General features: G+C 57.7%; 7 protein-coding genes across 7 annotated transcripts; 5 read left to right on the forward strand and 2 right to left on the reverse strand.

Moving 5' to 3' along the window:
- Positions 1-311: 311 nt before the first annotated feature.
- Positions 312-3,034, forward strand: BJ171DRAFT_51834 (uncharacterized protein). Its single transcript, XM_053112232.1, has 5 exons — positions 312-731; positions 1,056-1,145; positions 1,310-1,449; positions 1,583-1,625; positions 1,792-3,034. Exons 1-5 carry the CDS (start codon positions 353-355, stop codon positions 2,925-2,927), a joined length of 1,788 nt encoding a protein of 595 aa, XP_052967846.1. The 5' UTR covers positions 312-352; the 3' UTR covers positions 2,928-3,034.
- On the forward strand, positions 3,035-5,607 carry BJ171DRAFT_51835 (topoisomerase II-associated protein PAT1). The gene is made up of 7 exons (XM_053112233.1): positions 3,035-3,438; positions 3,566-3,639; positions 3,773-3,906; positions 4,018-4,089; positions 4,211-4,633; positions 4,832-5,083; positions 5,252-5,607. Exons 1-7 carry the CDS (start codon positions 3,141-3,143, stop codon positions 5,370-5,372), a joined length of 1,374 nt encoding a protein of 457 aa, XP_052967847.1. The 5' UTR covers positions 3,035-3,140; the 3' UTR covers positions 5,373-5,607.
- A 234-nt stretch (positions 5,608-5,841) lies between these two features.
- On the reverse strand, positions 5,842-7,740 carry BJ171DRAFT_580413 (ADP-ribosylation factor family-domain-containing protein; the record flags this gene model as incomplete). Its single annotated transcript, XM_053114042.1, has 5 exons — positions 5,842-6,677; positions 6,847-6,986; positions 7,102-7,217; positions 7,379-7,530; positions 7,638-7,740. The coding sequence occupies 5 exons, from the start codon at positions 7,738-7,740 to the stop codon at positions 5,842-5,844; spliced, it is 1,347 nt and encodes a 448-aa protein (XP_052967848.1).
- A 1,269-nt stretch (positions 7,741-9,009) lies between these two features.
- On the forward strand, positions 9,010-10,164 carry BJ171DRAFT_422746 (uncharacterized protein; the record flags this gene model as incomplete). The annotated part of the gene is made up of 3 exons (XM_053107561.1): positions 9,010-9,540; positions 9,759-9,877; positions 10,062-10,164. 3 exons carry the CDS (start codon positions 9,010-9,012, stop codon positions 10,162-10,164), a joined length of 753 nt encoding a protein of 250 aa, XP_052967849.1.
- Positions 10,165-12,284: 2,120 nt separating this feature from the next.
- BJ171DRAFT_580415 (uncharacterized protein) lies at positions 12,285-15,119 on the forward strand (the record flags this gene model as incomplete). Its single annotated transcript, XM_053114043.1, has 1 exon — positions 12,285-15,119. The coding sequence occupies one exon, from the start codon at positions 12,285-12,287 to the stop codon at positions 15,117-15,119; it is 2,835 nt and encodes a 944-aa protein (XP_052967850.1).
- Positions 15,120-15,406: 287 nt separating this feature from the next.
- BJ171DRAFT_51902 (P-loop containing nucleoside triphosphate hydrolase protein) lies at positions 15,407-17,906 on the reverse strand. The gene is made up of 8 exons (XM_053112313.1): positions 17,692-17,906; positions 17,541-17,602; positions 17,332-17,450; positions 16,944-17,025; positions 16,664-16,813; positions 16,314-16,524; positions 16,098-16,168; positions 15,407-16,015 (listed from the first exon to the last, which is right to left on the reverse strand). The coding sequence occupies exons 1-8, from the start codon at positions 17,783-17,785 to the stop codon at positions 15,695-15,697; spliced, it is 1,110 nt and encodes a 369-aa protein (XP_052967851.1). The 5' UTR covers positions 17,786-17,906; the 3' UTR covers positions 15,407-15,694.
- A 549-nt stretch (positions 17,907-18,455) lies between these two features.
- On the forward strand, positions 18,456-19,085 carry BJ171DRAFT_499572 (uncharacterized protein). Its single transcript, XM_053110484.1, has one exon. The coding sequence runs from the start codon at positions 18,646-18,648 to the stop codon at positions 18,856-18,858; it is 213 nt and encodes a 70-aa protein (XP_052967852.1). The 5' UTR covers positions 18,456-18,645; the 3' UTR covers positions 18,859-19,085.
- Positions 19,086-19,140: the final 55 nt, after the last annotated feature.

Genomic DNA, 19,140 nt, shown 5'->3' on the forward strand with positions numbered 1-19,140 from the left:
GCCGACAGCACCGCAAGCAACAGCACCGCAATCGACAGCATGGACAGACAACCCACAGGACAGATGCCAAAGGCGACCAACGGCGACGAGATCGATCAACGGCAGCGGGACCGATCAGTGGCAGCGGGACTGCCCCTCCCCCCTGTACCGATATCTGTCGGCCACGGGCACTTGGCCAGCTGCTGCCTCGGCGGGTGTCGGCGTGTCGCCAAAGCCGGGAGCGATCACCAGGCCAGCAAATGAATTTCATTCCGCTGTGCCTCGCTCTTTGCGCCTCCTCGGTCGCCGCGGCTCCCTGGCGCTCTCTCTCCATCGCATCCATCGCCAGACACCCGGACGCCCACCCCGACCGATGGCGGACTCCTTCTTTGGGTTCAACACGACCCTCCCTCCGGATGGCCCACGGGCAGCAAAGTCCTCGGGTCCCAAGCGCCCGTCGCGCCAGGACCGCTTTGGCGATGCCCAGGCCGCACAGCGCAAGCCATCCAAGCCTGCTTATGGCGCTCTCAACAGCACCGAAGACCCTGCGCTCTGGGACGACCCGGAAGATGCGCTCTTGTCGATCGACGAGAAAATGGAGCGAAAGTTTCGCCAAATGGAACTCGAAGCCGCCCGTGCCCTCGACGATGGCGGCCGATCGGATGTGGATGAGCGCCAGGACGGCCTCCCGCTCGAGGAGCAAGGGGATCTGAATCTCGAAACCTTTGGCCATATCGACTCGGCAAACATGGGTGCGTTGATGTGTATGCCTCACGGGTACTTAATGGAGCCGCGAGAGTGTGCTCGCCTCGACACCTATCTCCAGCCGCCTGCTGGATGGAACCTCGGTGTCCCAGCTCACACTTTCGAATCGAGTCATCGTCGCTGGGCTGTCGATGGGTCTCCTGTCATGCAGAGCCAAGTGTGGACGTATCCGATCCAACTGCGGCGCACCGATGGAGTATTGTTCCTCTGGGTGCGCTGGGTCTTCACTGACCGATTATTTTTCTTGTTACTCTGGTCGTTTTGCTTATTGTCGGAATTCGTCGCTGTGGCTCTATGTTCTGGCCCTGCAGGAAAGGATTTTGATTTCCAGGCCGGGAATGCCTTCTTCAGCGATGAAATCGAAAACTCAAGAGAGGACTATTTGTCCTACCCTCACAGGAGTAAGCCCCCTCCCTGCGCGATTGCTCCGCGCGCCCGCCATCCCAACCAGGACAATCTGTGGATTCGCTACATCCGGCGACCAAGGCGACCACACGCTCGTCGGCCCGCGTCCGATTCGATCATGGCACTCATAGAGCTTTGCTTGTACCATCGACTCGAACAGAGCCGAGCGAACAGCCCCAGCCTTCTGTGCAGTCGACCGCGGGCTCTGGAATCGATCAGCCTCTTCCTCGCCAGCAAGCTCGTCCTGACCCCCTCAAGTCACTTTGGGAAGATCCCAAACTCGAGACCGGACCGAGCAAGGTCAGCGGGGTGTGAATCGCTGACTTTTGCCAGCATGTGTCGTTGCAAGCTGCATAGATCTGTGGCTGCGCGGCCAGTGCACTGTTCCTGGAAACTCATAGCGGCGTCATCCCTTCCATCCCACCGCCGAAAGGCCTGGTCAGCTTCAGCTTCAGCGACGGCTCCGCCTGCAAAGAGTGAGTTGGCATTTCACGATCGCTTTTTCGCATCTTCCCTGTCCTTGTCCTGTGTCTGTCACCATCACGGACTCGCTGTTCTAGATCGTCTCTCCCCTCCCCTTACTGCGCCGCTGGCCCGCCTCAGCCTTCTCACTCCATTGCAACATCCCCCTCCCTCCGCCAGGAACTCCAATGACTCTCGCCGAAGTGGAAGAGCAAATGATCCGAGGCAGTAGCCCTGCTGCTCCTCCTGCGTCTCGTCGGGTTCTTACTCTCGAAGAGGTCGAAGGCAATCTCTATGGAGCCCCTTCAGCCCAGAGCCGCTACTCTGAGGAGCTGGAAGCCCAGCGATCCATCCAGGCGCCTTTGACGCAGCCTGTTCAGGCTTCTCGCTCTCATGATGCCGTCGCGGCCCAGCGATTGCAGTATATGATGCAGCAGGGTCTGATCCCCGAGCATCTTCGAGAAACCGTCCGCCAAGCTCTTCAGCAGGGTGTACCTTTTGAGGAAATCGAGCGATTCGTGCGTCGGTCCCAGCAAAATATGCCCCCGGCTGGCCATGCTCCGCATCCGGGCTCGCCACACTATCCCGGTGCCCATATCCAACCAGGGTTTCCCGCCGGTCAGCCTCACCACGGGCTTTCCCAGCAGCAGCAGCAGCAACAACAACAGCAACAACAACAGCAACAGCAACAACAACAGCAGCAGCAGATGCGTCTCCGCCTCCAACAAGTCGAGGAGCTTATCCGCGTTCTTGCCCATCAAAACGGGCAACATCCTGATGAGTTTCAGACAGCATGGACGGTACATGCGATCCAGCAAGGCCTACGTCCTGAAAACGCTGATGCCGCCTTCCTGAACTATATGCTTCAGCTTCTGGACAGCCTGCAGAGTCAAGAGCAGAGCATCGGAACATCTCCCCCTTCTAACCCGTCCGCCGCCTCCGTGCGTGTCGATCAAGGACAGGGCCAGCCATACCCGGGATACTACGGTCCTACCCATCCTCACCCATCGCAGCAACGACCGCAGTATCAGCAGCCCCAGGCACCTCGCAACTTCGAGCGAGAGGCTGAGTACTCGAGTTCTCGAATGCCAAGTCACCCATCTGGCGGCGAGATAGGAGGTGGACCGAACTTCGGCCCTCGGAATCAGCCGCGTAGTGGCGGTGGATACGGACAGCGCGGTAACCAAAACCAGGGAGCGGGCTCTGGCCAGCGACAGAACCGCCAAGGAGGCAACAACACCAGCCGCGATCGGAACGACGACCGCAGCCGTCCCGACATCTATGACGAATCCAAGCCCCACCATGTATGCCCATGAGCAACGATGCTGCAACGGCATCGCTTTGCTTCTCTGTTGGTGTTTTTTTTCTACTTGTGGGCTCCTGGGTGACCCACTTGATCCGTAGGCACTCGATTACCTCGACAACACTCTTGCACGCTGTGGCAGGTCTGGTAGGGAGACCCGTGGCTTCTAGCTCGTCTGTTTCTGAGACTCTGCCCTTCACCCCTTCAGGAACGCTTTAAGGGCATCATGACTCAATATGAGAAAGAGCTGATTGCCAAAATCCAGATCTCTCAGCTCGTAACCGATGATCCCTACACCGACGATTTTTACTACAAGGTCTTCAGCCTTTTGAACGGCAAAGGCGGTGCTGGAACGCCTGTCAGCAGCACGACCAGCAGTCGTGGCGGTCTGAATTGGCAGCAATCGATGCTGATGACTCAGAAGGAGGGCGGAAGGAGTGGCACTCTCAACATCTCGACGCACATGCAGAATCAGATGCAGCGTCTGATCGAAGGCCGCAAGCAGAAGCCTAAAGGCACAAGCTGTAGGTGCTCCTCACGTTCTCCGTGCTCTCTCAGAGTCATCAGCGTCGCTCTGTATCTCTTTGGCTCTCGATCCGTTGGCCTGGCTGACATATGCGTTGCCGTGGGCTTGTTTGTAATATCTTGAAGTGGCCCTCGAAGGTGCGCTTGGAAAAATCTCGCTGACGTCCGTCAAGAACCCCAAGCAGCTCATCCAAATCCAGGCCGTCCAGCATCCGAAGGTAACCATCCGGCCCATTCGTTCTACCGACGCTCTCGGCATCGAGCTTTCCACCCGGTCGTGTTGCTGACGATATTATATGATGCTGATTTGATGCGGGTTGGTGCTGTATCCAGGAGCACAGTGTGCCCTCGTTTGCCCATCTGTCGCAGAAGAAGGTTCTGAGAACTATCGAAGATGCCTATGTGATTGTTCTGAATCTGGAGCAGCTCAAGAGAAAGCCGCCGGCCGATGATGAAGTCGAGAAATGGTAACGTCCTTGGATCTTCAGCCTGCCTTCGGAGGACGTGATGAGCATCAACAAGCATCGATTTACTGACGGCTCATACCCGCTGTACCGCTGTTACTCTTGCTGGTGTAGGAACCAAGACTTTGATGAAAACTCAAAGCAGCTCTGGAGCCTCCTGGGTCTTTCCGAGCCCGTGGCTTACAAGTATGGAAATCATGGCGCTGGCCGGCACGACGAGCAAGAGCCCTGTGCAATCATATCTGTGTGCCAAGGCACTTTTGTTTGCTGTGCTTACACCTTCCATCCGTCCGCTCTCTCTGTCTAGCATGCCCCACCCGCTGGCATACTTCCTGTCGTATCCAAAGGGCAAGCGCATCTTCCCGCGAGTTACGCGGTTCCTGCTGCTTGACCAGATGATCGTGCTGTTTACCGCACTGCTCAGCCGCCTCGAGAGCCTGGATGTCTGCAATCTCCCATGCACTGCCAACGGCGAGAAGCCTCACGAAGAAGTGGAGATCTTCATGACCAACTGCCTCCCTCCCCTCGTTGGCCTCGTCTCGGAGCTCCCGATGCATATCCTCAATAGCTGTATGCGGCTGCTGCTTGAGCGCCACAACATGGTCTGGCTGGCAAAGAGTAAAGTGGGTCTGGCCATTCTGACCATGTTCCTCAGTCGAGCCGAGATTCTGAAGCAAGGAGGCGCCCAGCAAGGTGTTCCACACCCAACCGAGTCTGATCTTGCTGTCTGGTAGGGCACACCTGACTGCACGTTATCCCGGTGATACCGACCGGCTGTCATTTGTGGATTGAAGCTCAGTCCGTGGCTGCTTGACTGAAAAACTCGTGAATAGTCGCTGTGTAGAATGCTGTCGCTATGAGTTTCGTTGGTAGTTCAAAGCTAATCCGATGCGTCGTCGGCCTCTGACCGCTCGCTTCCCCCCCCCAGGACGGACTACTATAACTTCCTGTTTGGCTCCTTGCACACGCATTTTGCCTCAATCTTCCCCAAGACAGACCCGGCATCAGCCCCTGTCCAGAGCAGCGTCGAGTCTGCCTCAACGGCCTCTCCGCAGGGCCGACAGACACCCGGCCAGTCCACAGCTTCCTCGGACGAAGTCTACTTGTGGCAATTCCTGGCTGCCCTTGCGGTTGGGGCTACCACGGTTGATCATCAGAAGGTGCTGGTGTCCGAAGTCCGGTATGTTGCAGGATTAGATGCGGGGCGCACATTCGGGCCCAGTGATTGTTGCACGCTGCACATTCTTGCCTGGAGGCAGTTGCGTGGTCCGTCGATCACGCGGGGGCAGTTGCACGGTCCATCGATCACGCTGGCCTAACACATCTCTTGTGCCTCGGCTCTCCACAGCGAGAAAGTGATCGAGACTTCGAAGCGAAACGACAACCCCAAGGCCATCGCCAATGTCAACCTGTTCCTCAACGCGCTTGGTCTTGGCATCGATGCAGCCCAGTTGGCCGCCATGCCCTGAGCTACATGCTGACTGCAACGCCTCCAATCCATCCTGTTGATGGTGCAAGCCCGACGTGGTCCGCAGGCCTCCGTACTGTTGTCAACCATCTGGCGTCCCTCCCCCGCAGCCCGGGCTTGTCCTTTTCGTATCGTATGTTGCGGGGGGAGGTTTGTGACTTGGCCAATACGATCACACGTTTGCCTATTGCCTTTGGCCGTCACTCTAGCTTGCCTGGCGCCCTCCTTCTCTGTCATACCGTTTCGACATGTACTTCCCCTCCACCGCTTGCTTTTACAACTCCCGTGCTCTATTTGTGATGACAGGGTCGCTCCGATCATGCGAGCTCGCCGGCACAACACGACTTGATTGATGGCCGTGTTTACTTGATAACGAGGGCCGCGACAGTCGCATGTTCTTGACTTTCTTTTTGCAGCAGATAAACAAGCGTCAGTGACAATGTCGCACTGGACAGCTGCCGGGAGCAAACTCATGCCTTTGGACTGATCGGTGGGAGGACTCGGGGTCGAACGATGTTGCCTGGCTGCGACCCACCGAGACTAGCGAGTGAGCCGCGGAGACCCGAGACCGCTTGCAATCCTGACGCCGAGCCGTCAGGACTGATCTTAGCCAGTGAGCTGCGTGAGACTCGCGGCGGGGGCTCGTCTTCGGAGGCGTTGGGCAGGCTGTGGCCATCGGAGGAGTCTTTTGCGGGATTCAGGGGATCCTCGGCAGAAACAGCCGGCAGTGTCTCTGGGGCCACCTTGCGGGCTCGCCGGGCAGCAACAGACGACGGCCTGGACGACAGCCGTGCGAGTGAGCCGCTGAGAAAGCCTGGTGCCGCCCGGCGGTCATCGGGTCTTTGAGACTCAGTTACTTGGACCGAGTGCGGCTCAGATCGGGAGCTGGCGAGGGCGCTGTCGGCGAGCTGTGGATGGAGGGGCTGAAGACCGAGCACATGTGCACCAGCTGCCTGGTAGTCGGATCCATCGCTGCCACCCTTGCTGGCCGAAGCCTGTGGATGAGTCGGGGACAAAGTCGCTGACGGCTCCGGGGGCTCCTCTGGGCAAATCAGGGTCTCTGTGGGAGAAACCACGGCGTGGACTGGATCGAGCCCGGGCGATGGCTTTTCGGGGGACAGAGGAGAGCCGGGATGATCCTGCTCGTGCTCCTTCTCTTGGCGTTGCTCTTGGGTCTGGGCAATCCGCCGCTGCTGCTCAAGCTTCTGGATTTGATACAGCTGCTGCTGTGCAGCAACATCGATCTGGATCCGTGGGCGGAGCTCATCGATATCCCTGGCAATCTTGCCAACGAGCCATTTGAGCCCTGCAACGCCAAAGGTGAGCAGGTATCCCGCAGTGGTCGCCCGAGCGCAGTACAGATGCGGGAATGACATTTGACGCTTCTGCCGGCAGTGCATGGGATATCCGTCACTCACCAGCATGGATGGACTTGTCTGCTCTTGGGCCTGTGGCTTGACTGCACACGGCCGTACAGAACTGAATATGGACGTTGCTCTCGCGCGACGGCCGGGGATGATAGGCAAAGTCGGGCCCAAGTGTGTTCATTTTGAGCAAATGGTAAAGCTGCAGAGCCTGCAGCGGATGAGGCTGGAGGTCGGATTTGTTGGCGAGACTGGAGGAGGGCACGATTGGGACGTCGGGTGTGTGAGCCAGTATTTGCTTGAAGCCCCGGCGGCGATCAAACAGAGGGCCTCCATCAGCTCGGGTGAGCGTATTCCTCAACCTACATCAGCACCGGCTTTCCCACCATTCGAGGATCTGTGTAGACCTGACTGATGACCCGAGTGACTTCATCGATGCGGGCGAGGTCTGAGGAGTCGACGACAAAGATGGATCCATGACACTGCCCGCACAAAGCGAATCAGCATGAGCTTTTGCGCGATCGTGAGAACGATGATGGCCAGGCGATTGAATCGAAATGCATCCGTCGCTCGACGAACCAGTCAGTCTCTAAACGAGAGCTGTGCTGCGAGGCGGCATTTCGCGAACAAACAGAGCTGGTACCTCGGCGTAGTAGTTGGACCAGATGCCTCGGATCCGAGGACCACCTCCGACATCGTAAAAGTTGACGTTCTGAAAGCGACAGAGACCGTGCTTCACAGGCACTGTGTCGGATGAAAACCCCCATGTTGTTTTGGCGACGGCATGCGGCGGATCTGAGCGTCCGGCAAACGGACCACGCGGACCGGGATTAGCGAGTCGCTTGACCATCATGCGCGTGCCACTCATCGATCCCGGCCACAGGAGATGCAAGGGTGCTGACCTCGGCGGATACGCATCAGCACGGTCGTTTTGCCGGACCGGTCGAGGCCCAGCAGCACGACGACAAGGTTCTCGGCAGAACGCGTGGGAAAGCAGCATGCCATGGCTCGGGTTGCTTGTGGAGGGATATGCTGGCATGAAGCAGACCATGGCTGGACGGGGAGCGATAGGCGCTCGCTCTTGCTCCCGCTCGTGCCGGAAGGGCGGGCAGTCCGTCCAATCAGGTCGACACTTTATTCAGAAAGAAATGGGACGCCACATCCGCTTCCATGAACATGTAGTATGTGATGGCTTGCGTCCAACTGAGCCACACGCAATTCAACAGAACACCTCCGAGTGAACACCACCGGTCGCTCTCCGGTCTCCGGTCTCGACATGCGCACTGGTCTGGGAGTGCCAGCGGTGAGTGCTGCTCTTGGACACACTGAGCATGGATGCAACGTTTCTCAGGCTATGGATGACAGTAGCACCGCATCACAGAATGGTCATGGTCGGCGCGCGATGGTATTGGGATCGTCGTTCTGGCGAAGCGATCCATCAGAAGGGATGTGTAGCGAGACTTGGCCAGGGCGAATGTGCATCTCACATGTACATGCACATGCATGCGCATAGCATACCGCAGCACCACCCACAGAACCGGCGCAGACCACTCCCCGCGAACAGACACCCTCGATCGCGGGCGGCCTTCGTCCCTCGCCGGCCCTGCTCATGGACACATGGACCATCATCGCACAGGTCGGCTCGCCAGGGTCAACCACGCCAGCAACGACGGCCCAATCGAAATTGTGCGCAGCTGTGCTCGCCGGCTGCGCGCCCATCGCGCAGTGCCAAGCCACTCGCTCTGGACACGCCCTGCGCATCGCTGATGGTGCACGGGTGATCCTTGTCGAGTCACCCCCAGCCAGAGTGCACTGAGGGCGCCGCGCTGCATTCGGCAAAACGGCCCCCGAGTCCAGGTTTTATAGCCAGACCTCCTTCGCCTGCTCGCCGTTTGCCCGACCAGCATCAGAGAAGAAGGTGCGTATGGCGGCCCCGCCTGGCCGGGCATTAATCACCTGGGCAGAGCAAACAAGCGGTCTCTGCCCGACTCGCTGTTGGGACCGCCGTGCTGACCCCGGGATCGCCCTGTCTCCTCGCCGCTTCCCCCTTCCCCGAATTCCCCGAATTCGTGCGGCCTCGCATGCGATCGGCTCGGTCGGCCCTTTCCCTGCTCGCTGCCGTGTGTGTCTCTGGCCGAACGACGCTCTTCCTGCGACTGCATTGCGCCGACTGACCCTGCAAAACCCGCTTGGCTCCGCACCAGTGCTGCTGCATCCGCCGGCCACGACTCCACCCCACCCCCAACTGCAAACAGATTTTTGGCATCTGGAAACATGGAGTTCATCCTCGAAGCCGCCGACCACTACGTCTTCAACCAGGCATATGCCCAGCTCAACGGCATCAAGTTCCTGGAGCCCTACATCCAGATCCACCACCCAGCCCGGGAGTTTTTCACCCTCTTCATCATCACCCTGATCGGCGGATATATCCTGTACTTTGCCTTTGCCTCGATCGACTACTATTTCTTCTTTGACAAGTCCGTCAAGAATGATCCAAAGTACCTCAAGAACCAAATTTCCAAGGAGATCTTCATGGCCACCTGGTCGATTCCCATCATGGTCGGCCTCACAGTCCCGTGGTGGTGGCTCGAGATTCACGGATACTCCAGGATCTACCACAACGTCGACGATTACGGAGTGGGCTACATGGTCTTTTCGATCCTTGCCTTCTTGTTCTTCACCGACATGCTGATTTACTTTATCCATCGTGCCGAGCACCATCCCTCCGTGTACTGGTGGCTCCACAAGCCCCACCACCTGTGGAAGGTCTCCACGCCCTTTGCCTCGCACGCCTTCCACCCCCTGGTAAGTGCTTGCTGTTTTTTCGGGCGTCGACGGCGGCAATGGCGGGCGATTCTGGACAATCGCACGGGCCGGCTATCCAACGAATCGGTCGATGATTTGTTGAGCCTTTTTCTGGCTTCATCACAGCCAGCTCGGGCTTGCAAAGGCGCTAGCGCAGCTGCGCGATGGTACTAGTCGAGTCACTGACATTCTATCGTCTCTCAAATTTGTGGCTTCAGGACGGATACGCTCAGTCGGTACCGTACCACCTGTTTGTCTTTTGCTTCCCCATGCACTCGACCCTCTATCTTGTCATGTTTGCCCTGGTGAACTTCTGGACCATCAGCATCCACGACCGGTATGTACGGCCATACGAGCCGCGAGCCGCCCCAGGCTTGACACTGAGCTCGTCGCCGCGCTCGGCAACGCTGCGAAACGACATCTCACTCGCTCGAGTCTCATTGGACTGTTTCTTGCCAGGCAACGCTGGCTGTTGTTCTGTCTCTAACCGATGCCACCACTCACTTTCATCTCCATCTCAGAATCTATCTTACCAAGGCCTCTTTCTTCAACGGCGCTGCCCATCACACCGTTCACCACTCAGACTTTAACTACAACTACGGACAATACTTTACTTTCTGGTGAGAGACCCATTTTCTGGACTTTGGTGCTCTGGCGGGTGCCTCGTCCGGATGGCTGTTTGGTGGCTCATGCGCGACCAAAGTGCCCAAAGACTCGCCACCCATACGGGGCCAGCCATCGATGATCCAAGTCAAGCGTGGTGTGGTCGCCGATAAAGCCCATCCGATATGCGGCATCCGGAGAGGCACTTGATCGGTCCCGTCAAAGCCCAACCCCGAACAGGATCGATGCTGACTCGCCTCTGCTCCCTCAGGGACCAGCTCTGTGGATCGTACCGATATCCCAAGAAGGAGTTTGAAAACGACATGTACTTCTCCAAGAACAAGTCCACTGTTGCTCCCAAGAAGGCCGATTAAGTTGGGAAGTCTGTCGGCCATTCATTCCTGTCATGGTGTTTTGCGCAGGAACCAAGATAGATAGCGGCGCTGACCTCCCGAGTACATGCTCACTGTGTGCATTTGTGCGATTTTGTTGTGACTGTGAATAGCAGCAGCGTGAATACATATTTTCTCCAACTTGACTCCGACTGAGCCTCCTCCGGCAGAATGTTGGTCTCTAGCGTGCCCTTACAGTGTATCCAATTAAAAACGGGACACCCGTGTTTGACCATTCATCGAATATTTTGTTACCCAATGTTATCGCGCGCTGGCCATGACCATTCGCCAGACGGTGTGGAATCGCGACGTCAATGCGGCGTGCAACATGATCACAGTGTGCAGGTCGATTGTGGAGACCGGTGATGTTCACTCGGAGGCTGCCAAAGTGATCTGTTATATTTTTATGGCTTTGCTTGACGCAAGCACATCACATACCACATGTTCATGGAAACGGCTGTGTTGTCCCGTTTTTTTTTTTTTCTGAATAAAGTGTACAACGTTTCCAAAATGAAATGTGACACCCCCGTTTAACCATGACTTTGTGCTTTTCTGGAACCTGAATATACCCACCCACTCATCGCATTCATGGCCAAGCAAGTATGTCCAAGGAGACCGAAGTGGTAATTGCCTTTGGGAATGCCTCCTGGAAACAGGGGAAGGGATATGCATCCAGTCCCAGGAGACTCAGGTTCGCCAAGTACTTTGAGCAGTTCATCCACCACCAGAGACGCCCACCAGACCAAAACATGTGTGCTCGGCGAGTGAGTTCAAAACATCACAAGTATGCTCACACTGTCGGGAAGCCAAGCGACTCGAGAAGGCCGAGCATCTTGATATCGATACACCACACTTTGTCCGGAGCTGTGCAAGCTGCCATACGCTGTGGGATCGAGACATCAATGCCTCAAGGAACATGATCTCGGTATGCCAGTCGATCATCGCCACAGGAGATCGACCGAGTGTATTCAAGACCATGCTTCCCAAACCAACCAAAACAAAGGGATTGCCAACCAAGACGGGAAACAATATCACGGCCTGCCCGCTGGGGCCTACACTTAGTCAGCGGGCTTCAGACATCTGAAACCAGGAAGGAACTGTCCCGTTTTCTGGATAGACTGTAACAGCCACCAACAGCAGCGCTCGTATCCGGTCCGGTGTCATGCTCGGCCGAGAACGACCAAGTAGGCCACATCATTTTCCTGACTTTCCGTCCGATGGAGTTGGTCCAAGACTCCAATGTCTCATCATTCAGCCAGATCGATCAACCACATTCTATCCATCCGGGTGTTGGAGTGTTTCGTTTCAATGTGGTGCCGGTCTCTCAATCGTGTTGCACAATGCGGCATTGTTCGAGCCGTGCAAGCCAGCATCCTCATCCCCGATTTTGCAAGCCTCCTCTTGGCCCTCTGTCCCCTCTTGGATTGCCAGGCTCTGGCTTTCGACAACCCGATCCATCGCAGCCGCCCGGATCCTGACACATCTAACAGCGCCTGGCCCCGAATGCTTGTCGCTCGCGTACTTGCATGGCAGCTTCGTCGCTGCTCCCATAATGCATCCATCGGCTCGGTGATCCGCTCAGTCTGTGATCTATCACAGCATCATCCATGTCCCATCCTTCGGCGGATTTCCCGCCGCCCATCCTGCATGCTGGTTCCGGACGGTACGGCATTCGCTCTTCGACCTCGCCGACGCTCGTTTGTCCAGGCTCTTGCTCGTTCCAAGCCTCTTCCCAAGACAAAACCCCGGATGCCTGCATCGAAACCCAAGGCAAAATCCAAGTCCAAACTCAAACCCAAGTCCAAGTCCAAACGGAGAGTTATATCAAAGCCGAAGCCTGCATCGGAGTCGAGTGACCCATCCAAGGGAGATTCCGAGCGCCGGAAACCCCCAGACTCGGCGTCAAGGACTGGCGGTCGAGTTGAGGCAAAGGTCAATGTCGGCTCCATGGCTCCGGCAAGTGTGCCCGCTGGGCCAAAGCCGACGCCCGGCATTCATCCATTTCCCGTATCCGGGACCGAGACTGCTCTCGGACCCAAAGCCGTATCGCATCCGGCCCTCAAGCCCAGAGACCTGTACCTTGAGCGTATTCGTCTGGTCCTCGATGATGCCCCTCCAACTTCTGCTCTGCCTTCGGCTGACCAAGTCTTCCAGGCCGTGGAGTATCTTTCCCACCCCAGTCGAATGGCCAACCTCAATGTCCTCGGACAACAAGACTGGAAGCGGATAGTGGCACACATCCTGCAGCCGAACGGCCCAAACCTCGAGCAGCAACGACATGCTCTCGCGGCCATGTTGGTGCAGCGATACATCGATGCAAAGAGCACGCCAGAAGATGTCCAGGATGTTGTTCGTCTCTTTGGCGACACCGCAAACCCGGCTGAGATCCTGGCTCCCAGCCTCCTGACCTCGCTCCTTTTCGAGCTTGCATCGCGGCGACAGCTGGATATCCTGAATCGCCTCGAACTGAACCCTGGCTCTCACCACGACGAACAAACTGCGGCCCGGCTGGAGTCTGTCGTTGCCGGCTATCTTGCCGCCGGAGATCTCGTGCTGGCGGAGGCGGCATTTGTGGACTACACCACTCACGACCACTCGGCATCGCTCACGACGCAGATACGCTGGATCCGCTCGACGTTCCGCCAAGACGGTTTGTTCTCCTTGCGATGGCTCGAGGTCTTTTGCTGCGTCACCGGCACCGAGGCTGCGCCCGAGGCCGTTCTCAAACAGCTGTCGGACCGGATAGAGCAGAAGCTTACCCTGGATATGGCCCACTATCTCATCGACGAGTGGATGCCCACGGCCGACCCGAAGGCAGCAGCCGTTTTGTGCAGTGGCCTTTTGAAAGCCCTGGTGGATGGGCAGCACGATGCATTGGCAGCCAAGACTCTGTGCCGCATCGACGATTTGCAGATCCCATACGATAGTGCGCTGCTCTCGTCAAGAATCCACTTTGCAAAGTCACAGACCACCCACGATCATCTGACAAAGATCCTGGATCTCATGGAGCAGTCCAGCCAGCCCTTTGCGTTGGACTGCTATGCCGAGATGCTCAGTGAGCTGTTCGCCCGGAACGACCTGAACTCAACCCAGAGACTGATGGCGATCGTTTCCAGCCGAGGAGGCGCACTCGACGGCACCTGGGGCTGCCACGTTGCCAATATCCAGGTTGCCAACGGTCAAATCGCCGAGGCCCGCGCGATGCTTACGGCCATATACGAGGGCCCGCTGACAACTGTTTCGCGCGAGCCGTTCAACGCACTCATCGCCCACTACCTCAAGGCCAACGACTACCCAGAAGCCCTGAAGATCTTTGAGACAATGAAGACGAGGAAGGGCGCCGAGCCCACAACCGAGACGCTTGGGCTGCTCGTTCGTTTCCAGCTGAGCCACCGACAGAGCCAGGCCGCACTCCAACTGTACGAGGAAATGACCGGCCCTGAATATGGACTCAAGCCCGACAGCCGCCTCGTCGGGCTCTTCATCGCCCACCATTCTCGCCACCTCCAGTACGCCGAGCTCCTGCGCTGGGTCAAGATCGCCGAGGCCCACAAGATTCGGCTGGAGCATCGGTGCTACACATTGCTGATCCAGTATTACTGCTCGACCGGCGGCGATGTCAAGTCTGCCGAGCGGCTCCTTACCTCAATGCAACAGTCTGGATACCGGCCCAATCTGTTCGACTACCTGCCGCTGATGCAGTACTATGCCAAAACCGAGCGCAACGTCCCCATGGTCAACAAGTACCGGAGGCTGCTGCGGCCGCTACAGTGGCAGGACAGCAGGGTGCGGTCCCGCGAGATCCGGGCCTTGATTGCCTGTGGCCAGCTCAAAGAAGCCAAGCAGGTGGTTCGCACGACGCCCCCAGGCGAAAAGAATCTCAGCTGGTATCTTGCCGTGATTGCACTCCACGGCGCACAAAAGAAAATCAGGTCGATGGAAGACACCTTTGCCGAGATGCAGCGTGTCCACAACCTCGGCCCCGGCGACAACTACGGACACCCGGATCTCATATACGGATACATTATTTCGGGCCGCAGGTCTTGCCTCGACAAGGCCAAGGCGATCTGGCAGCGCAACTGGAAGCCGCCGATCGAGGGCACGGCCCAGTGGCGGCTCAAAGCCCGGTTGTGTCACTCCAATGTCGACGATCTTACCACCCGAGTCTTTGGGGTCGATGCTCCGACGGTTGCGCTTGCAATTGACCTCTACCGCAACTGCAACGACATTGGTGCGGTGCGGGCACTGTTCAAGGAGCTGCGAGAGGCTGGGTTCCCACTCAACTCGAACCACTACACAAGCTATCTGGAGGCCCTGCTGGTGCTGGGCCAGCCCGGCGAAGCGCTGCAAGTCTTTACGACGATGCAGGCCGACGGGGTGCGGCCGAACGTCAAGATCTTCTCCAATGCCGTCTGGTTTGCCAAAAAGACCCTCAGCAACCCGGAGAGGTTTCTGGAACAGCTCGACCATGTGCTCGGGCGCTATCCGGACCTGAAGAAGAGCCTCACGAGCTTACACAAGCGTCAGCAGCGACAGCCGCCGCGCAAGATATCGATGGTCGAGTATGTTCCTGAGCCAAACTAGCAGCTACCCGCGATTACGGACACTGCGACCCCTTGCACGGCACCACCGCTGAGATACCGCGGACCCTCGTTCACCAGTCTAGCTATCGACTTCATCGCTGCCGCGGACTGTGTTTCCTTGCCTCAAATGGCTTGACCTCATGCCATTCTCATCTTTATTTTTGCTCACTTGTCTGATTCGACTGACTGGATAACGGGTGCCCTTGAGGCGCAGTTCACTTCCGGTGACTTCTATGGTTTGGCTGTCATGCACAATACACACAACTCCAAGATCACGGCTGGGCTGCACGCTTGGCGGAGGCTAAACCGGGGCTACGATTATCTCCGACACAGCGGGATCGGAGAGCAGCGGGAGTGTTGGGTGAGTCGCTTCGTCGTCAAAGGTGGCCATCGATCCGGGTCAGAGAAGATGCCAAGAGATGAAACAGCTACAGCCTCCGATATTTGGAGAATCATTCGCGACGCTGAGGCTACAGAAATGCGCTGGACATTGTTCGTCATCGGGTCGGGTGCCATCAGCCCATATCTCGTCGGTGGCTGCCGGATCACGAGCCATTCCGATCAAAGGCAGCAAATTCAGCTTTGGATGAACAAGCCATGGTCGGATCCCACGAACAACTCGAATATCGGCGAGGCCACAGGCTGGATCAGATTGCGTTTGATGACCCGTATTCGATGCTGAGTTGGCGCGGAATGGCTCCCGTTCTCGAAGCCGCCGGTTTCGCTGCGGCTCGAGAGAGTTTCGGATGAGTCCAGGACTGTGCCGCCGATGAAATGAAGCTGGTAGTTGGGAGTGAAGGCCCAGGTTGTGCCAAGCGCGGACCTGAAGTCGATCGACTCGCTCATCGTGTTACTGAGGGCCTTATCCTCGCCAAAGTGGATGATGTGGTTGACCGTCTAGGGAGTTGATATGACAGGTCAGCGCAGTGTCCATTCCAGGCAAAGGTCACTTTCTTTGAGGATTGCGCATGGGCCATACCACCGCTGCCATGTGGCCGGACTGGACAAGATCCCTCAGCATATTGGCAGTTGTCTGCAAGAGAACGTGTCCTAGAGATACAAAACGTAACAAATGAGCGAATAGCGCCGTTCGGTTTCGTCGGGATCGGATCCAAGTGGCCATGCTGTTGCTATCGCGCTTGCGAAGGTGCCTGGTGGTGAGATACCCGGGTTCCGCCGAGGTCGACCATCTTACCCTGGACGTCCTTCTGGAAATCCAGCATTGGCGAGAGTATGGAGGCAACCGAGTCGATCACGAGTAGGCCGATGGAAGTGCGCGATGGAACGGACGGGGACGATGCAGGCGGACACGAACAGGCTTCATAAACAGCCTCCAGGACCGACACAAGCTCAAATGCATCGTGGCATGGGATGCATCTGAATCTGGCGACAAGTCTCTCGATAGTCTACCAGCCAGCAAGACCAAGGGTTGTTGTGGTAAGTGGTTGGGAGCGATCGGTTTCGGGTAAGTCTCGGATATGATGGGCAGAGAATCGAGAGTGATTGCAGCCGGGTGCGAGGACTGGGTCCGTACTGGGTCCGTACCATGCCCTGCTCGTGAAAGCGGTTGAAGGAGCTGCTGCATTCGAACAGCTGCCGAAATCGATCCAGAGAAAACGAGTTGCCAGAGTCGAGATAGATCACCGTAGCGTCCGGGAGATGACACAGCGCCGAGAGAGCGACAAAGAGGGCCATCTGCAGAATCGATGACACATCATTGTCAGGCGACCGAAAATGCATAGGGGAGATCCAGAGACAGAGTGGCGGACCGGCGGACTGGGGAATCGCCGTCAACGGCATGATCGATGGATGCGGCAGAGCGCACCTGGGTCTTGCCCGTGGCGGGTCCGCCGACAAACTCATAGATTTTGCCAGTTTGAAAGCCGCCATCGAGTTCCTGGTCCAGTCTACAAAGGGACGCATGTTTGAGCCGATGCGACGCCCAATCGAGGGGACATGTGGCGGCAGGAACCGAGGGTCAGCGACCGATCGCGAGGGAGTCGGTGCGCATGTCGGTGCGCATGTCGGTGCGCATGTCGGTGCGTATGTCGGTGCGTATGTCGGTGCGTATGTCGGTGCGTATGTCGGTGCGTATGCATATACAGAAAGGGTGATTGCCGTGGATGTGGATGTGGATGTGGATGTGGATGTGGATGTGGATGTGGATGTGGATGTGGATGTGGATGTGGATGTGGGGATTCAGCAAGACTCACCCAAGGAAACCAGTTGGGATGCAAAAGGCCCTCGATTCTTCCTCAGCCGCCAGATCCGAAGCAAGGGAGTGCGGGACGACCAGGGTCTCAGCCAGCCGAGCTTTGATGAGCTTGAGGGTCTGTGTTCGTGGATGTTGTGGATGTTGTGGATGGTTGCGGTGAGTTGAGTGACAGGCAAGCCGATGGCCACGGGCGGAACCAAGACTTACGCTGGGGCTGATCTTTGCCCTCTGGACGATGACGTGATCGTCGGCAATGAACAGGTCGCGATCTTGGGGAGCAACACACCATGAAGCTGGAGGGTCAGGACAGCGACGGCGAAGCGACGAGGGCGGGGGGCGAGCAGCAGCCGAAACGCACCGGTGTGGAAGCCGGCGCTGCCCAGCGAGGCAAGGGCAGCGTGGATGTGGGCGCTGTCGGGCAGCCGGTTGAGCAACAAGTCCAGGGGAGGCATCAGGATCGAGCAGACCAAACGGGGACGAGCAGACCAAGCGAGATCGGCTTTGTGCACACCAAAACGGGCGGCATGGGCAGGGGGATGGCCAGACGGGCGAGTGCGCGCACAGATGGCTGAGCAGAGCCTGGCAGAGCGCGACTGGTGCGGCCACGCCCCTGGACGACGGGACAGCGGGCTGGCAGGGTGTCGGTGATGGCGAGCTCCAAAGACCGAGGCGAAGACCGAGGCGAAGACCGAGGCGAAGAGTGAGGCCAAGACCGAGGCCAAGATTGAAGGCAGGATCCAAGTCGACAGGTAGATATATATCCCACCGCTGATTCACCGCTGATTCACCGCTGATTCATCGCTGATCTCTGATTCATCTCTGATTCACCCAAGTTTGTATCAGCGGACACCCCGGCCGCCACCGCACACGCCCCGCCGCAACGCGTCCGCGGCGCCGCCCCCCCCCGCGCAATCCACGCGGCGCGCACGTTCTGCGCATCGGCGCTGCGCGGACGCCCATTGGCCGGCGCGCTCTCGCCGAGCTCTCGCGGTGCTCTCGCCGCCTCCTCGCGGCGCTCTCGCTCCCCGCCGCCGCGGCTTGCTGCGCGCAATCCTCCTGACCCGGCCGCATATATAACCATGTGCATCGCCCGTTTCTCACCGCCCACATCGACCAGCGCGGGTTTCGCTTCTCTCCTGCCTCGGCCGCATTCTCCTCTCCGGTCCTCAGCCGCCGCCCAAGCGCATCCGTCCAAATCATAGAAGTAGACACATTATGAAACACACCGTCGCACACCGCCCTCGGTCGTTCCGGTGTCTTTCCATAATGTTCTGCCTCTATTGTTTTGAAGCCCGCCGCCTTGGCCGATCAAATGCGTCCATCTCTTGTTCCCATTGTCGGCATGAGTGTGTCCATCTTGTTCTTTATGCACCGTAGCTTGCATGCAAACGTCCTCTCGATCCCAGCCCTCGCCGGGAATGGCCGCTATTGCCAAGTTTTCCTACCCACCCCTCACAGCTCCGTAGCGAAAGCCGCTTCAGTGTCTGTGTCGGGTTTCCTTCCCGCAGACACTCGCTGGCCCTGATCCCAGACTTCTGTCAGAAACATGCCGATCCGGGCTTTGGGGATGGTTCGCGGGGATTGTTCCGTTGCTGGAATGCATGGCCGATTGGTCTTCCCAGATGGCGCTCCCTTGGCCGTCACAGACTACGCTGACATGGGATCGTGAGGGTGTCCTGTGTAAAGTGTGTACAATATGCGGATATCAGAGGAAGGTGAGGGAACTGGTTGGTAAATACACATTGACCCGACCCACTTTGAGTTGCGGATGAGAGAATTCTGGGCCGTCTTGGATGGATCCGATACG

The sequence above is a fragment of the Polychytrium aggregatum genome, assembly GCF_025602895.1.
Source record: "Polychytrium aggregatum strain JEL109 chromosome Unknown BJ171scaffold_13, whole genome shotgun sequence".
Taxonomy (NCBI): Eukaryota; Fungi; Chytridiomycota; class Chytridiomycetes; order Polychytriales; genus Polychytrium; species Polychytrium aggregatum.

Coding starts and splice junctions, on each gene's coding strand:
- BJ171DRAFT_51835 (XM_053112233.1), top strand. CDS start 3,141: ATGACTCAATATGAGAAAGAGCTGATTGCCAAAATCCAGATCTCTCAG. Junction 3,907..4,017: donor GATGATGAAGTCGAGAAATG/GTAACGTCCTTG, acceptor TTGCTGGTGTAG/GAACCAAGACTTTGATGAAA. Junction 4,090..4,210: donor TCCGAGCCCGTGGCTTACAA/GTATGGAAATCA, acceptor CTCTCTGTCTAG/CATGCCCCACCCGCTGGCAT.
- BJ171DRAFT_51902 (XM_053112313.1), bottom strand. CDS start 17,785: ATGCCTCCCCTGGACTTGTTGCTCAACCGGCTGCCCGACAGCGCCCAC. Junction 17,451..17,540: donor GGGCAAAGATCAGCCCCAGC/GTAAGTCTTGGT, acceptor CCACGAACACAG/ACCCTCAAGCTCATCAAAGC. Junction 17,026..17,331: donor ATCCCAACTGGTTTCCTTGG/GTGAGTCTTGCT, acceptor GTCCCTTTGTAG/ACTGGACCAGGAACTCGATG.
- BJ171DRAFT_51834 (XM_053112232.1), top strand. CDS start 353: ATGGCGGACTCCTTCTTTGGGTTCAACACGACCCTCCCTCCGGATGGC. Junction 1,146..1,309: donor TTTGTCCTACCCTCACAGGA/GTAAGCCCCCTC, acceptor CGACTCGAACAG/AGCCGAGCGAACAGCCCCAG. Junction 1,626..1,791: donor GACGGCTCCGCCTGCAAAGA/GTGAGTTGGCAT, acceptor TCCCTCCGCCAG/GAACTCCAATGACTCTCGCC.
- BJ171DRAFT_499572 (XM_053110484.1), top strand. CDS start 18,646: ATGCGTCCATCTCTTGTTCCCATTGTCGGCATGAGTGTGTCCATCTTG.